The following is a 19,423-nucleotide window of genomic DNA, read 5'->3' as shown; positions in this document are numbered from 1 at the left end:
CCAGCAAAGCATGGGGTGAGCTGATACAGGACAAGGTTTAACTGTACTGATAAAATTTAGAGATGGGCATTACAACAAGGAATCACTATATCACTGCCATGGCCTCATTGTACGTCACACGCTACCAACCAAGCCACTTACCACTGAGCCACCAACTCACCATCAGTTACATTAATTGAGTACCCATATATTGTAACTTGGAATCACTCGACTCTTGTCAGTAGTTTGAAAAATGCTTAGTTAAAATAATCAGACTTCACCACCTCATACTTATATCTCTTTCATCATTATACTTGCCAGACAAATACATTTTTCGAACCCTTTGGGAAGACAAATCCTAACAGTGATCCCACCACTTGCGTCAAAACCTCACAAAATTGATACCTTCACACTGATTAGTAACTATTTGAACTGAGAAAGCCTGTATATTCCTACTGAAACAGTATTTACTAACCAAAAAAGTAGACTACAGGCACCCTGCTCCTTTATTACGGTTGATCAGGATTGTGTACATCCCCTACTGAAGAAGTATAATGAACTTGAATGCTATCAACTACCTGGAAATATTTTCTTTCTTAAGTTAGTGGTGTGAATTTTTTCTTCCTTGCAATATAGAGACTGTTAGAAAAAATGTATTTTAAGATCTGTGTATTGAAACAACACATGCCACTATATTGTACCTTGGAGTTAAGCATGATCTCCGGAGCTCGGTACCACCTGGTCGCGACGTACTCTGTGAGGAAGCCAGTGTGGTCATGGTCTGGGTCGGCCACTCTGGCTAGGCCAAAGTCACAAATCTGCAAACAATAACAACATTAGAAATCAGGTGATGTCAATAAAACCGAGAAACCACGGTGATCCAAATAAATAAACTGTGGAGATGGCTAGGATATACCTTGGGATGGAATTGGAGAAATGGCTAGTAAGTGAAAAATTATTTTTTAAATGTGTTAACGCATTAAAGTTAAAAGTAGACATAGCAAAAAAAATTGGAATTTGATAATATTACAACTGTCCACAGGATATAAAGTAAATCAATTTTTAGTTCCTAACATTTTTATTTAATGTTTTTGTAATGCTACTATAGTTTGTAACGTCTTCAAAACGAGCCTAAAAAAATAATATAGTGTTTTAATTTGGGGTGGATCAGTTTGTCTCGAACTTAATCTCGAGCCGGCAAAACCTCGTTTTTGGCCCTAGGTACGAACACTATTTTTCACCACACTACTACTATTCACAATAATAATAATGAAAACTGATAGTCAACGCAACTTTAAGGTTATGTGAAGAAGTAATTTCAGGAATCAACAAAAATAATAAACCTGCTCGGTCCCCAAATTACGATGACAGCTGGCATGGCCAGCAAAACGTAACTTTCAGCCACCAATTAACGTATGTAATACAGCCAAAAACATCATAGTGCGGTGAAAATATTTTTCTAACATGTGCTCCAAAATTTTCAAAAAAAATTGTCACATTTTAAAATTTTGCTATACAATTAGAATTCTTAACTTTCTGCAAGCACAATTTTAAAATGAGTTTTTAGGCCCAACCTAGCAAAGAGGTAATATCGTGGAACCTAACTTGTAGTAGGAGAGGACACAGAGAAATAATTTTAAAAAACCGATGAACTGAGAAAAAAGGTGAAAACTAAAGGGAATCAACTAATTAAAAGGAAACAACCAAACAAATTGAGCTAGCTAATCTTAGAAAATTAGAGTCCATGGGGTATGGAAACACAATTAATGGTCATAAAATACAATATTAATATAGAAGTAAAAAAAAAAAAAAAATTGACTGAAGAAAAATGGCATTTAAGTTGAAATCTATCTTATTTCAACAGTATTCAACAGTACTGACTACTGAGACAGAATGTTGTCGATGTATCTTTAAGTCAGGAGGATTTCTGGTGTCTTGTAATAGTAGGCAAACTACCACATTCTCCAAAGGGAACTTTGACATTGGTCTGTTTGGATGGACTATTGCCTTGGTGGTGAGCAAAATCAAAATTTCAGTGATTTTTTCAGAATGGATGGGAATGGGGTTCTCCTATCAGTTCTTGACATCTTGCCTGTGTATTCATTCTCTCTCTGAGGGTATTTTATAGGGTAAAGTCAAGGAAGTCTGGCCAAAAATTTCACACACTAACAAACTGAACTGTGATTCTTTGTGTATTGATGGTGATGGAGAGGAATAGTTGTTTAAAGGATTATTGCATACATTTTCCATCACTGAGGGAAGACAAAAAACCATTAATATGTTTGAACAAAATATTACTAAAATAAAAAAAATTCCAATACACTATAAAATATATGAATAGTGTAGATTGATAACATCATGTTTGAATAACAGGTTACCAACATAACTAGATTTTCAATATCATTATGTTAATGTTACCAAGATAACATATTAGATGTTCATGTCATAAAAAAAATTAACAAACAAAATTCCAATCTTAAAAAATAATGCTAAGAAAACAAAAACTTTAAAATAACATTTTTGAACAAAAATAAATAAATTTAAAATAAAATTTGTGATTGAAATGTCACTAAGAATCACAAATTATAATTCCAACAATAATGTTCGAACCGAATTGAACTGAGACAACAAACCTGATTTCCAATAAAGCTGTGCTCTAAGATTAATGTGGTATCATTAGGGTAAAGTCTACCTGGCGTTCCAGAAAATCGCAGCAATATAAAGGATTATAAAGGTAGAGCGAGGGAGCACCATAAGTCCTGATGATGGCTTTTATTGTCAGTGGTCCTGGCAATGATACCAACGGAATCAATACGTGACCAACCCGTTGTATAAGAACAATTAAATCACAATGTTTGTGGCTGATTCCACTAATAACATTACATTTATCGGAAATCAGTTTAAATACCTAATCCATTAAGCGGTTATCAAGTTTGTTGATCCCTTGGATACAATTTAGCGGGTGGATACAAGTTTTAAACAATGTAAATAATTTTGACGAATAATGACTAAAATTTAAAAAATTTGTACAATACCTTATGGGATTTTTTAATGAACTTTATAATTTTGCTTTTGGTCTATCTTTCTATTTTTCTAAATCACTGTGTTTCATTTTCCACCTAAAATCAATTAATTGCCATGTTAGATATTATAAATGAATTTAATTCAACTGTTCAAAACAGGTTTATTATCGTACAAATTGTATTATTAACAAAAAAAATCAAATTATATAAAACTGTAAATAAAATGTATAACATAAAATTATCATGTCTTACCTAATCTCTTACCTAGTTTTATAAATGCCACTTTCTGTAATAATGTAGCTTAGAAAAAAATTGTTTTGTGCAACATTTTTGAAAAAAAAATCAAAAAACGAAGAAGTATCCGAATTATAGTTAGTAAACAAATCTTAATATTGAAACACAAACTTTAGGAATATAGAGTACAAGACTCTGATAACATGATTTTAAACTTGTTATTGTCAAAAATGCATACATATAATAATAAGAGAGATTAGAAAAGGTATAATGCAAGTATTTACAGCATGTCATATGTGAAGGATAACAGTTCTATAAACATTTTTTGTGGCAAAACAATAGTTACTTGTAACCATAATGACAATCCAAGTCGTATATCCTAAGAGTCCCAATATCTTACAACTTTCTTTCCAAAATCAAGTTTCAGGAAATTGAATTCAAGTTGCGTTCTTGTTTTAGAGATTAAGAAAATTCAATTTGAAGGGTAACACTAGTGTTAAATAGTCTATGGTAACACACACCTTTCAAACGGTGTGGCCGATAAAATGATCGTAGGTTAGGAAAGAACTTGATATCGTAATATTTATTATTGTGATATTTAGTAAAAAAAAAACATTTTTCTATTTATGAAGAAAAAAGAACTAACTCCCAATACAGCTTTAGGCCCTTGGTTGCAGTATCCCATAAATAAATCTGCTGCTTATGAAAAGAGTACTTTTTATATGGGTCTCAAACTGTGTAATAAGTTTCCTTTATCAGTGAAAGAGGTAGAATGTAGAATCATTTAAAAAGTTCCGGTTACACTTACTGTCTTACCAGTTAGACAATTGTTTTTACAGAATTGAGGATTTTTTATCAGTCTGATTGTAGTAGACATAACTTATTGACATTGATATAACTTATTTGTAAACTTTGCTAATAACCTAACTTATTTTACACTTGTTGTTCAATACTGTTAATACTTTATTCTTATTACTATTTATTTATTATTATGTTGCTTTTATTCTATACTAGTACACAATGTATATTTTGACAATTTACCTGCCTGTGTGCAGAAGCACTCCTTAGGCGTTATGTGATGTATTTTAATAAATAAATAAATATATAAAGAGTGTCTGTAGAGAAAGCGCAAGGTACGCCGCGGGGGAGTGATGTCTGGCGAGGCTCGGGCTATGGCCGCAGTTTGCCACCTCTCCGGCACCGGCCGTCTCGCGTGCGCGACAGATATGGACCACCAACTCGCACGGAATACAGGCTGATTGTGGAAAACTTGTCCAGCAGAGTCAGTTGGCAGAGACTAGTCCTCGCTCTCCGCCAAGGGTCCAAGAGGGCTTGGTTCCTCCACTCAGACTGTACCAAAGAGCATTTACTGATGTCATATGTTAGACGTGGTCGGGCCTCTGGCTAGGGATTAGATGGACTACGGACCCCACTCTGAACTCCCTCCCCCCCTATTGTGCTGTGTTTGGTGGTCAATAACATTTTACCAGGCCAAAGGACTTGAAGTACTACATGCGCCAGGCAGAAGTTACATACGCCGATGCTCACAAGGATCGTAGAAATGAAGGAGTTGTGGGAGCGAGATCTTTCCTTGGATCGTGAGCAGGTATATGTCCAAGTCTCGCTCCCGCTCACGATCCAATGAAAGATTTCGCTCCCCAAGCAAAGAGAAGCCAAAGTCGATCACCTGAGAAGAATGGAGACCGATCACCTGAGGTTCAAGACAACTGAGCTTGTTTGTAACTTTTTTATTTGTTTGAGCAAATGAACGACTTACACTTTTCAATTACAGTTTTACAAGTTAGGTTAGGCAAACTTACTCACTCAATAAACTTAATAGTCCATTACAACCAAAAAGTGTTGGTTTTTGTACTAAAAAATATCACCTGCTATTTTATTCCAAGGTAGATTAGGCACCTCATGAAACATAATTGGTCCCTACAGTTGTTAGGCTTAAACTTAGTACACTTCACAACCTTCAACTTTATTTTCTAATATCATCACTAATATTAGGCCAAAACAACAAGTTCCTAGCTCTAATTTCACAAGTTTGTTTACCAACATGACCATTGTGTAAAATTTCTATCATTTGATTTTGCAAATCTTTAGGAACAACAAGAGAATTGTTTTTGTACACTAGACCATCAATAACATGTAAATCATATCTAACATTCCACAACGGTAAAGATAACTCATCTACCAAACTTTTATCTGGCCAACCTATTTTTATGTACATTTTCACAATACTAAGACACCTGTCTTTTTTAGTTTCATCCTTAAATAACTAAAGTTTAGTTTCAGATATTGGCAAATTAGACTTGAACATGTTAACTTGACAAATGATGTCACTATCTAACTCATCTATTTCCTCCAGCAATTACAGGCAAAGGAGCTATTGACAATGTATCTGAAATATACATAAACCTGCCAGGTTTATAAACAACATTTAAGTCATACCTTTCCACCTTCAACATCATTCTTTGTAACCTTAAAGGAACAGATGCTATAGTTTTCTTGAATAAAGTTTCCAAAGGTTTATGGTCACTTTCTACTATACTATAACCCTTCAATAACCCTACAAGGCGTGGCGAAATGCACCAACACAACCTGAGAAACACCATGCAGTACAACCTTCCACAACATCGCACGGCACAGTTTGAAAAGAAACCTTCATACGCAGGAATGAAAATCTACAACAGGCTACCTCCAGATCTAAGAAGCAAGTCAGAAGATGACCTCAAACCAGCTTTGCATCAATGGCTCATTAATCGACCTTTCTATTCCTTAGAAGAATACCATCAACAGGTCTTTGACTAAACAACACCTCAACCAAACATTTAGAAAAAATTGTAAATTGACGCTACTACTATTCTTAATGAATGTGTAAATAAAGATTATTTGTCTATTGTCTATTGTCTATTGTCTATTCTTCCAAAAATGTACTGATGGAAGCGAGAACATCCGAAAACTATTGCTAACATTTCTTTTTCAATTTGACAGTAATTGGATAGAGTAGTGGTTAAGGCACGAGAAGCATAGGCTATAGGCTTATCTCCACACAACAACACCGCTCCTAGCCCTAGATTTGAACAATCAACTGACATTATTAAGTCCATACTAGCATCGTAGTAAGCTAAAACAGGAGGAGATGCCAACAATGACTTTAACTTCACAAAAGCAGATTCCTGCTCGCTATTCCACTGAAAACAGACATCATTCTTCAACATAATTCTCAAAGGATGTGTGACACTAGAATACTCCGCCACAGCAAACCTGCAGATTAAGCGAATTTTCATTTCACTGATTGGATTTACACTGAAATATCTACTTAAAAATATAACATTTATTCCCGATTTAAATAGAATTAGTTTTAACAAGTACTTAGGTTTGCTGCATCAGGGAGGGTAAAACTGTTTTTTTTTGTAAAATGTTAATAGTTAGTAGGAAATAAAAACATTTTTCAAATTTTATCAAAATATGTTCATAAACAAGCAAACTACAACAGTTTACTTATTCTCCATAAGAATAACATGGGAATTTTAAATTTAGAATTTTTTGGAATTTTCTCTGTAACCATTAGGCGCATAATAGCGCTTCAATATACTAAATTATTTGTTTTTTTTAAGCTCTACAAAATGGTTTGGAAAGAAATTGCAAAATTTTATGTTTTTTGGGTCAAAAATGGGAAAAACCCAGAAAAGAAGATTCCCTGAAGTGAAATGAAGTCCCTGAAAAGAACCAAGACAATGGGAAAAAACCAGTTTCTTGCATATCAGGTCGTGGCCCAGGCAGTCAAAAGCCATCTTCCTTGATTACAGTAAGGCTTTTGACTGCCTGGGCCACGACCTGATATGCAAGAAACTCGAAAGACTCGGTATAAGAAACTCTGCGCTAGAATGGTTCAAAAGCTACCTAACGGGACGTTCACAAGTTGTGGAACTGAAAAACTCATCAAATGAAGTCACAGAAAGTTTCAAATCTTCAAAAAGCAAGCTGACGAGAGGAGTTCCACAAGGCTCTGTATTAGGCCCGATTCAATTCATCTTATTGACTAATGACTTCCCCAAACAAATTGAGAGTGAAAATGCTGTTGCAATCATGTATGCAGATGACACAACCATTTTGATCAAGGACAACACAGCCCAAAACCTTTACCTTAATTCAAAATCGATCCTAAATAAACCTATCCTCTACTCAAAGAACAATGACTTAGCAATAAACCCCACAAAAACTACAACTCTGAATTTCAGTAAGAAAAAAGACTCCCTCAATTAGAGGATGTAACAATAGAAAACCACACAAAATTTCTCGGTGTTATCCTTGATAACAAACTAACATGGAAAGAGCACATCAACCACTTAAGCAAAAAAATCAGTACTGGAATATATGTCGTCAGAAGAATAAACTACATAGGCGGACTCTCCGTGGCCAAAACAGCTTACTTCGCACTGGTAGAGTCGCATCTTAGATATGGCTTGACAGTGTGGGGAGGAACTTCAACAAAAAATATGAATCGAATTCTTGTCCTTCAAAAGAAAGCCATAAGAGCCCTCGCCAACCTTGTCCCACCACAGACTTGCAGACTAGCATTCGCAAACCTAGGAATCCTCACAGTGGTGTCTCTCTACATACTTGAATCTATAAAGTATGTGAATGAAATAAACCCCCCAAGAAACCGAGACCTGCACCACTACAACACCCGTCATGGCTCCAAATTTGCACTACCAGTTCACCGAACAACTCTTTGGGAGAAAAAACCTTCCTACACCGGCTGCAAGCTGAGGAACTATCTACCTGACTACCTGAGAGACCTGACTGGCAACAAGCTACACCAGGAGTTGAAGAAGTGGCTAATCGCAAGACCCTTCTACTCAATAAAGGAATTTTATGAAAATTAACATGTACAATTCACTATTGTATTGACACTATTGTAATTCTTGACGAATTAACAATAAAGAATATTGTATTGTATTGTATTGTATTGTATAAAACCCCCCGTAAACCCCCGTTCCCATGGTCCGATCATGCTGGATTGCGAACTCGTTCGAATAAACGTAGGTTTACACGTTTGTACCAAATTTAATCAAAATCGGATCATTTTTGCTCGAGTTCTCGTGCTAACGGACACACACATATATATATATAAATATTAAATATATAAATATATATATATGTATGAATTAGAACCGATAGTGTTTTTGGCCTCTAGAGACCACAAAACGAAAAAAAAATCGGTCCTGCGTCCAGGTCTTACCATGAGTACTACGGTAATAGCTTATTCCCTATATGGGAAATTCGCTAAAAATTAGGAATAAAGTTAGAAAGATAATTGACCATTCCTAAAAACCTTTCTAAGTCTTTGCGATTACTTGGTGTTGGCAATTCCTGTACAGCCTTTACTTTTGTTGGATCGGGCATAAGACCTTTCTCAGAAAAACTATGACCCAAAAATATAACTTCTCTTATACCAAACAAACATTTCTTAGCATTGAACTTAATACCATTCTCTGAGGCTCGTTTCAAAACTTCTTTCAATCTAACATTGTGTGTTTCCATATCTGGTGCACTTATACATATGTCATTAATATAGGTTACAACACCTTCTATACCTTCAAATATCTGTAAAATTGTTGACTGAAAAATATCAGGGGCATTACAAATGCCGTAAGGTAAGATACAAATGCCGTAAGAATCTGTATCTTCCAAAAGGAGTTTCCAACTTTCAGACCAGAATCCTTTTTGTTTATTAAAACTAAACTATTAATGTAAGACTAGATTACTTACGTCAATAGCTCATTGAATTTCATTTCATGTTTCAGTACATGTTTCGACACATTGTCATCCTCAGCTGAGTACTAGTGAAGTTTTTATTCGCCATATGGTTTCGTCAATGTTCAATTAAATAAACACGTAACACAAATACGACACGACACGGAACATAATACATTTACAACACATAAAGCTTTAGACATGCAGGCCTGCTCGAACAAAACACACGGTCACGCTGCGGGTCGGGGACAGACTCAAAAGTCGAGTCTGTCCCCGACCCGCGGCGTGACCGTGTGTTTTGTTCGAGCAGGCCTGCATGTCTAAAGCTTTACGTGTTGTAAATGTATTATGTTCCGTGTCGTGTCGTATTTGTGTTACGTGTTACGTGTTTATTTAATTGAACATTGACGAAACCATATGGCGAATAAAAACTTCACTAGTACTCAGCTGAGGATGACAATGTGTCGAAACATGTACTGAAACATGAAATGAAATTCAATGAGCTATTGACGTAAGTAATCTAGTCTTACAATAATATCTACAGCTCAGGGGCTTAACAATGAATTTAAATAAACTATTAACCCATTCAGTTGGTTCTGTTTCTTTGACAATTATTTCCTTCGTTACCATACTATCTAATTCTTTCTAAAGTTTCCCACTAATTTATCCTTTCCTACTGTAGAGTGTGACACTATTGGCTGTATGGTCCAGCGATTGCATCACACGGTGAGTAGAAACAGAAAATGACAAATTCGAAAAGCGAGTTTAGTATCATCCGTAAACCTCTGTTACAATCACCTACTGCAGTTGTGATTTTTTACTTTACACTTTACACAACCGCCGTCAATGAGTGGAAACCTTGTTTGTATGCTGCTGGCGACGATCATTAATAAATTTAAGTTTCCCAGCCCTATACAACACTGATTCAAGGTCTTCTTTTTGTTTATCAAAACTCAAGAACAATTTTATACACAAAGAATCTCTGGTTCCTGACCTGGATGATGCCTAGTTATTTAATTTCATTTACGGTTATACTATATTATTGCACTTGCGATTAATTAAATCCGTTATGTAAAAAAAAACTTTTTAATCTCACTTGGTTGGGATTTGCTTTCAAAATGTGATCGGAAATGGTTGCGGGATTTGTAAACATATCAGTGACAGCTAGAAAAAATAATCTTGATCCGAACAGCTGTTTGTTATTTCATAGATGATTATGTTGCGTACTAGTTCATCACTTTTCCATATTTTCATTCAAAATTGATTTCAATATATTATAATTTTAATTCCTCTTTGTTCTAAATACAATTTCCTATTTTTCTTTCCCATCCCAATTTCTTGACAGCTGAAAGTTATTTAATTTAATGTTTATTTACATCATATTTTTGATTATTATAAAAAAAACATTGCATTTCTATCTTCAGTACAACCACTACATATCATTTTTATTCTCAATTTATTATAACTCACATACAATTTTCATGGGATTTAAGCAAATATTACTCATTTTAATTTCAACTACATTATACAATCCATATTGTGAACATCATTGTTAAATTCTACAAGGAAGAAAGACATTTTAAAAGTGATATTTTAATCATCAAGACATGAATGAACTTAAACTTAAATACCTCAAGAAACTATGAATCCATCAAGACGGTTCCACCAATGAACATGAAAATAATGAATGATTGACATTCTTGGTGAGTTTCATCAATATTAAGTTTTTTTTTTTGTTTTTGACAAACTTATTTTCAGAAAATGAACAACATTGTATATTAAACTGAAAAACTTGTCTTGTTACTTTTTTCTATAATTATTTATGTAAAATATTTAGCTGACAAATCCCAACAATATCGCAATGAAATTCAAAGAAAATATGACGATTTTCTTTGCAATTTGGAACGTGTGGTTCAAGTTCAGGATGAGGGGAACATTACTGAGGAGCGTTTGGTAGCTGATCAAAACAGTGTATCAGACTTGTTCATAGAGTTGACCTCTTCTATTGATGATATGTTGTCATCTGGCGATGAACAACTTAGCCTTCCTGGTTCGAACGCTGAATTAACTATACAGCATCAGTCATGTTCAGCGCGACTACCAAAACTTGAACTTCCTAAATTTAGTGGGAACTTCGCTGATTGGTCAAACTTCATCAATGTCTTCAATACGACAATTCACAAAAACGACACGTTAAACAAAGTAACTAAGTTTCAATACTTATTAAGTGTTTTGTCATCAGAACCATTGAACCTGATTAAAAACCTTTCACTTACTGAGGCTAACTATGACATTGCCTACGAAATGGTTTTCAAACGTTACCAAAATGACAGACGCTTACGCCTACTTCATCTCAATATTATTCTTGATTTACCAGACATTTCTAGTCGCAATGTTTCTGGAATTCGCACGTTTGTTAACAGCTACAATGAACATATTCAGGCGTTAACTGTAATCGATTGTGACATCAGCAATTCTAACCATCTATTGACGGCTTTGCTACTTCGGAAACTTGATGTGGATTTACGCAAACGTCTTGAAACATTCCGTGACAACAGACAGGCTACAGCTCACACATTGCCCTCTGCAGAAGAAATAGGCTACTTGAATTTCTCACGTCCGAATGTGATCGGCATGAGGATGCAGTTGCTACCACATCGTGTTTTAAAGAATCACGTATCTCTCATGTTCCAGAAAAACAGGTTAACACACGTAAATTTATAACAAGCCCAATATTCAACTCAAAACCCAAACCTCAACAAATTACGTTGCTGTGTGCTGGATGTGATGGCACTGATCATAAAACTTACAACTGTGCCAAATTCTTAAAACTATCACCACAAGACAGATTCCAGGCAGTAAAATCACATCATCATTGTATTTCTTGCTTAGGAAATCACAGTTCTCAAACATGTCAGTCTCAGTCAGTTTGTAAACATTGTAGTAAACGTCACAACACCTTATTGCACTTTCCAACTGAAGAACTGACATTCACAAATAAAGCTGGACAATCCAATTCACACAAACGTAATGAGCAGTTTCGTCCATCCAATCTTAATACAGATGCACAAAATCCAATCACCTTGAATGTCCGTAATCCTCGAACCACCGTTTCACAAGCAGCAATGGTCTTATTGGGAACTTTATTAATTAACATACGTAGTTCCAGTGGACAGGTTCAAACATTTCGTGCGCTTATTGATACAGGAAGCATGGCGTCTCTTATTTCTGAACGTGCTGTCCATTTACTGAATACTCCTCGAAGCAGATGTTTTACTCAAATTGTAGGCATCAGTCAGCAAAGTACGAAAACAAAGGGACAAATTACAGCAAACATTGAAACTTTATCGGGAATTACACTACAGCCGAACCATTCATTTGTTATACTTGATAAGCTTACACTGAACATTCCTCGATGTCCAGTAGCTCCAGAGGTGGTTTCACGCTTGAAACATGAACAATTAGCAGATCCTAATTTTCATCTTCCTAACCGCATTGATGTCATTTTAGGAGCATCTTTGGTACCTCATTTATTCACAGGTCCTGTTACATCACTCGGCAGCACATTGCCATCAATAATTAATACTCCATGTGGTAACATAATTATTGGTACTACTCCATGTACACCTGATACATTGCAATCATGCACATCTCAATCGAGTACTTTAAATATTTGTTTGCATACTACAAGTTTAAATGATATACACGATTCCATTCAAAGATTTTGGCTCTTAGAAGAAATCCCAAATCACAAACAACAATCCCAAGAAGATATTCATTGTGAAAAGTTATTCGCAGACACTCATAGCAGAGACGAACTCGGTAGATACATTGTACGATTACCGTTTAAAGGCTCATCCAAAATGTTAGGTTCGTCCATTGATGCAGCTAAGCAACGTTTAATTGCAATGGAACGTAAGTTTTCACGTAACGAACGTTTTTCTATGCTGTATAAAGATTTTATGCATGAATACTTATCTCTTGATCATATGTCTCTCATAGATGTATCGTCATTAACTCCGCAACATTATTATTTACCTCATCACGGGGTGTTAAAAGAATCTAGTTCAACAACTAAGCTTCGCACTGTATTTGATGCAAGTTGCAAAACTGATTCTGGCCATTCACTCAATGACTTGTTACTGACTGGTCCAGCATTGCAACCTAACATAGCTGACATTCTGACTCAGTTCAGAAGACATCGTATTGCCATGTGCTCAGACATCAAACAAATGTATCGCCAAATTGTGATTCATCCTTCGGATCGTAACTATCAGCTGATTCTATGGCGCGATTCACCAAATAAGCCTATGCAAACATATCAACTTAACACTGTTACATATGGTATGAATTGTTCTCCATATCTAGCTATTAGAACCTTGCACCAGCTAGCTACTGATGAAGGTCACAAGTACCCTCAAGCAGCCTATGCAATAAAACACCATACATATATGGATGATATTATTACTGGCTCAGACACTTTGGAAGAGGCCATACAACTTAAGACTCAACTTACTCAGTTATTGCAATGTGGTCAATTCGAACTTCGCAAGTGGATGTCAAACTCAGAACAGTTGCTTCAAGATCTTCCTGAGTCACATCGCGAAACTCCAAAATTTGTGTCTGAATCCACCTGTCCTCAATTTACTGTATTAGGTCTCCAATGGTCACCTACGTTGGACGTTTTCACTTACGTTACCACTAATCTAGATTCCAACGCAAATCTTACAAAACGACATGTTCTTAGCGCAATCGCTAAAATCTATGACCCGTGTGGATTCTTAACTCCATGCATCATGATAGCCAAGTGTATTATGCAACAAATCTGTACTCTTGGAATCAGTTGGGACAGCATTTTACCTGATTCTATTATCGATCAGTGGAAACGATTCTCCGATGATACTCAATATTTATCAGACATCACCATACCACGTTCTTTAAATCTGCATTCTTTAAAAGGCATTGAGCTTCATGGTTTTGCGGACGCCTCAGAAACAGGATTTGCTTGTTTAATTTATTTCAGATGTGTTCATCTTGATGATTCAGTCACCATAAACTTTGTTATGGCAAAAGGTCGTGTCGCTCCATTACGTCGCACCACAATACCTCGTTTAGAGTTATGTGCAGCTCATTTGCTGTCAAAGTTGACATCACATTGCACATCATTGTTTCCCAACATGTTTAATACAAACAACATCTTCTTGTGGTCTGATTCCACGATTGTCTTAACCTGGATCAAAACCCCAGCTTACCAACTTAAAACTTTTGTCGCCAATCGAGTTGCCACGATTCAAGAATCGCACTCCACTGAAGTGTGGCATCACGTTAACACTAATGACAATCCTGCTGACTGTGGTTCTCGTGGTTTACGAGTCAAACAGCTGGAAGAAAATCATATGTGGTGGTCAGGGCCATCATGGCTTTCACGTCCATCAACAGATTGGCCAAAGCAAGAGCATCCAAAAACTGACTTTAATTCTGAAGTTTTGTCCGAAATTAAAACCAACACCATTGCCTGTGTTTGTAACTACAGGTATCACTGAATGGCAACCACTCAAATTTTATTCATCGTGGACAAAACTAGTGCGTATAATTGCAATTGTTTTACGATTCAAACACAACTGTTTGAATAAACAGAATCGTATCATAGGTTTCATCACAACTGACGAATTGCGCACATCTACATTAAAGATCTTTCACAGAGTCCAATCAGAAGTCTTCGCCACTGAAAAACAGGAACTTCAAGCCAACCATTGTCCTAACAAACTGAAACCACTCCATCCGTTCATTGATGACAATGACATTATTCGTGTCGGAGGGCGTCTTCAGAATTCTGAACTTCCATACCAGTCAAAACATCCGATATTATTACCTAAATCTCACCACATCACAAATATTTACATAGACTACTGGCACATTTGTTAGTGAGTCGGTGGCTCAGTCGGTAGCGTCGCGGACTTCGGGCCCAAGGCAGCGATGTCGTGGGTTCGGATCCTGGTCACTGCCGATAACATTTTATCAGTACAGTTCACCTTTGTACTGTACTGGCTCACTCCTTGCTTTGCTGTTAACGATCCACGCACGGGCGCTTAGTCTATGTGGACGGGCAAATGCAAGGTTAAAAGAGGCCGCCAACCTCTTTAAAAAAAAAAAAAAAAAAAAAAAAAAAACATTACCTACTTGCATGCCGGTCCTTTATTCATCCAATCCATCTTATATCGTTGTGTATGGATCTTAAACGCACGAAACATCATTCGAAAACGGATCCACAACTGTGTCACATGTTTCCGACACAAGCCAACAAACACCATTCCATTAATGGCGTCTTTACCAAAACCCAGAGTCACACCATCTAAACCATTCTTGCATACTGGAACTGATTTCATGGGACCATTTGATACCAAAATAGCCAACATGAGATTTCTTAAAATTACCAAAACCTATGCTTGTTTGTTCATCTGTGTCTACAGAGAGGAAACACGCTTATCGGACGCCCGTGCGCTTTTAACTCTGGTATGTTGAGCTGGAAGTATACTAGTGACTACCAAGGAAGAGCCTAAAAGGCGAGCACTGTACGGAAATTCGTATCAAACAGGGCACAGAGTCCACCATAAGCGTTGTAGTAGATGAGGACAAAGGAGGGTTGGTTGGACTTTGCCCAAGACACAACTTGATGTACAACTAAGTGTTTCATCTGAATCTTAAATCTCTGTGAGTCTACTATTGTTTAATACGTGGTTAGAGCGTGGGACTTCGGTTCCCGAGATCCCGAGTTTAAATCCTGCCAAATCACCAATGGATTTTAACAAAGTGATAATGTGATAATGCCGCAACCCCTGGGTCTAGCCTGAAGTAATGTGAAAAACAATCCCAGGCTCGTGCCTAGCGTCTTCGGGGGAAAAAAAAAAATATATATATATATATACCCCCCGCCGCAGCAAACCTGCAGACTAAGCGAATTTCCATTAATCTGATTGGATTTACATTTACACTAAAATGCCTCCTTAAAAATATCACATTTATTTTCTATTTAAATATAATTAGTTTAACGAGTACTTAGGTTTGCTGCAACAGGGAGGGTAATTTTTTTTGTTAAATGTTAATAGTCTAGTGAGAAATGAATAGATTTTCAAAATTTGATCAAAATATGTTCATAAACAAGCAAACTACAACAGTTGACTTATGCTAAGAATATTCTTAAGAATAACATAAGAATTTTTGGAATTTTCTCTGTAACCATTAGGCACACAATAACACTTCAATGTAGCCTACTAAATTGTTGTATGTTTATTTAAGCTCAACAAAATGGTTTGGAAAGAAATTGTGAAATTTTGCGTTTTTAGGGTCAAAAATGGGAAAAACCTATTTTTACCCAATAAAACCCTCCATAAACCCCCGTTCTCATAGTCCAATCATGCTGGTTCGCGAACTCGTTAGAATAATGTAGCTTTACATGTTATACCAAATTTAATCAAAATCAAAATCATTTTTGCTCGAGTTATCAAATATATATATATGAATTTGAACGGATGGTGTTTTTGGCCTCTAGGGACCTCAAAAACGAAAAAGTAAATTGGTCCCGGATCCATGTCTTACCATGAGTACTACGGTAATAGCTTATTCCCTATGTGGGAAATTCGCTACAACAAACAAGCTATTGTTTAATACGTAGTGATATGATTTACCTTGAGGTCGCAGGTGGTATTGAGCAGCAAGTTGCTGGGTTTGAGATCCCTGTGTAACACGTTGGCCGAGTGGATGTACTTGAGACCTCGCAGGATCTGGTACAAGAAGTAGCAGATGTGGTCGTTGCTTAGCCTCTGCACAACAATAGCACAGGTGTTACCATATATCTTGCATTTGGACAAGAAAATTATACTGAACTACTTGTTTGCGAAATGTTTTACATTGACTGATAAAAGTAAAATAGAACTCAAAAGTACACTTTTTAAACAATGTCTCAAATTGTAAAAAAAAAACCTAAAGATTTGTATTTATTTAAATTCAGAGCGAGAAAACAAAGGAGAACTTAAAGCTACACTTTTTGAAAACATCTATGAGTTAAGAAGAAAATACTACACGTTCACCTTACTTTAGAAGAAGTACTTGACAACTCAAAGGTCTCACTCAAATAAGTCTCACGTTGGTATAAGAAAGAAAACAGAAAAAGAATTTTACTTAGAGCTTAAAAGTTCGGAAAATCAAAATTACATGTTGAAATTTGCTTTAAGCTGGGTTTTCCTAGGCGCGGAATCGGCGAGCGGAGAGAGGAACGCGGAGAGCGGAATTGAAATTAACATGGCATTCCGCTCCGTTTCTAGGAAAACAGTAACATTAAATTGCCTAAGACAAGTGGAGTCCGCTCTCCGCATTCCTCTCTCCGCTCGCCGATTCCGCTCCTAGGAAAACTTGGCTTTAAATAATTTTGAATGAAGTAATTAAAGTAAAAGGTTAATAATCAGTCATTCATTTTCAAACACAATTTTACCATAAAGAATTATTAATCTGGTTTGTGTGTAAGCTCAAAGTAATTATAATTAGATAATGACGGTTTAACGTCACAAAGTGTATTACTCGGCAAAAACCTTACCTGCGTCTTCAAAAGCTTGTATAGATCAGTTTCCATTAGACACTGCACTATGTACACATCTTTCATTTGGTCAATCGTCGGGGCTCGTAAAATATCTCTGATGTCAATTATCTGCAACATATTACCAACTATTAGAGATTTTAAAATACAGTAAGCTTGAATCACCATGAGACACGACATTAAGATGAGTAAAGCTAACCATGATTTGTAATACGTTAATATCTTGATTTTCTTAATCCGGGAAGAGAATATTATTTAAACATAAACAAAAATTGCACCAGTGTAAGCGAATGTTTTTTTTTTCTAATTCACACAACAATACCTATTCCAATACCTTAATAGTATATTGCATCACTAAGGCCTAAAGAGACTCTTGTCATCATGAGCCACGAACACACTACAATAAGTCAATAAGGACCCATATTAAGTATACTTTTTTGCACTGCGCAAATAATTCACAAAAGCTAAATTGCATATATTGTTTACTTTTATAAATTAGCCCCAAACATAGTTTCTGACTATTATTAATATAGTTTTGCTATTTTTTGCTATTGGACCAGCTGTGACCATTGTTTAGATGCAGCATGTGTCCACCAACCAACACAATAATAAATACAAATGACTCTTGAAAATGTTTCAATTAAATCTGACAAAATGTCAAAAGATGTGTCGATGTTATTTTAGTGAAACATAAAGTGACAAGCAACAAACACATTTTACAATGAAAACATTTAACCACACAATAATATTTTTACTAATATTGTAACTATTTTTGTTGGCAAAATAAACAAATTTTAAAACAAGAAATATGTAAAGCTGAATCTTTTTTGGCCTGAGAATAACTACAGGAACTTTAGTCCGACTCAAATATTGAAAACATCCGTTTTTGCTGCAGTACAGTTAAACTTTGATCATCGATTAGGTAGTAACATGAACAGTTTTTGCTCAATTAATAGGAATAAAGCCTTTGTAGGCCTACATATTATTATCGAAAAAAAGTAAATACTTTAAAAGCTTACAAAAGACTTTTGAATTTAGGAACAACACATTGTTTATAAAATTATTCTTTGATATAAAGCTTAAGTGGAAGGATGCACCATTTTCCAATAACACAGATATATAATCATTGAATAAAGCAGGATATTTCATATCTATTCAGTGTAGAATGCAGATAACAAATACAATATTCCCTTATAACTATGCAGTAATCCTCACAGAATACATATTCATAATCTAACACACAATACTTTCATCATTCAAGTCAACACATATTTTCATCAACAATTTTGTTGTGTTTGGAATCATAGAAAAGCAAACCAACTCTTACCAAGAGAGGGTGCAACCGCGCATTTGTTTGCTGTTCAATTTACTTAACCAACCGCAACAACACATTCAACATAATTAATTAATTGTACTGTTGTTAATAAAATATATGTTTTCACTGAGTTTTGATATTGTAAATTAAAGTGAACACAGAAAGTATCAGCAATATAATAGTTTTTGCTTCTCAATTCAAAAACGTGAATATGTTATTTATTTATTTTTTATTGACTGGAGGGGTTCATTCTAATAACAAACAGGAAGAGTGAATTAAAGGTGAGAGCATTTGAACGGTATTTATATCATAGGACAAGTCATATTTGATTTAGAATATTTATTTGATGGCTCTTACTAAATCTATACTTATTTAATACGCAAGCAGTTTTTTTGTGACAATTACTCCTCCGAAACTACTGAACCAATTGACACGTTTTTGGTGTCATTGGAAAGAGTGTAACAACATGAAGTTGTGCAGGAAACTTTCTTTTTAGGGAAATAATTAGAGAGT

General features: G+C 35.5%; 1 protein-coding gene across 1 annotated transcript in view; it reads right to left on the bottom strand.

Annotated features, from left to right (window-relative positions):
* Nucleotides 1-19,423, bottom strand: part of LOC128990391 (mitogen-activated protein kinase 1) — a 132,819-nt gene that overhangs the window by 6,771 nt on the left and 106,625 nt on the right. The window contains exons 3-5 of the mRNA XM_054412742.1: nt 17,596-17,706; nt 16,691-16,825; nt 681-797 (exon numbers count right to left, since the gene is read on the bottom strand). Of these exons, the coding sequence (XP_054268717.1) occupies nt 681-797; nt 16,691-16,825; nt 17,596-17,706 (363 nt within the window). The remainder of the gene's footprint in view (nt 1-680; nt 798-16,690; nt 16,826-17,595; nt 17,707-19,423) is intronic.

The sequence above is a fragment of the Macrosteles quadrilineatus genome, unplaced genomic scaffold, assembly GCF_028750875.1.
Source record: "Macrosteles quadrilineatus isolate MER2022 unplaced genomic scaffold, UCM_ALF_1.0 Scaffold_1__1_contigs__length_201487025, whole genome shotgun sequence".
NCBI classification, from domain to species: Eukaryota; Metazoa; Arthropoda; class Insecta; order Hemiptera; family Cicadellidae; genus Macrosteles; species Macrosteles quadrilineatus.
The sequence above is the reverse complement of the archived record's forward strand: the minus strand, read 5'-3'. Positions and strand labels throughout refer to the sequence as shown.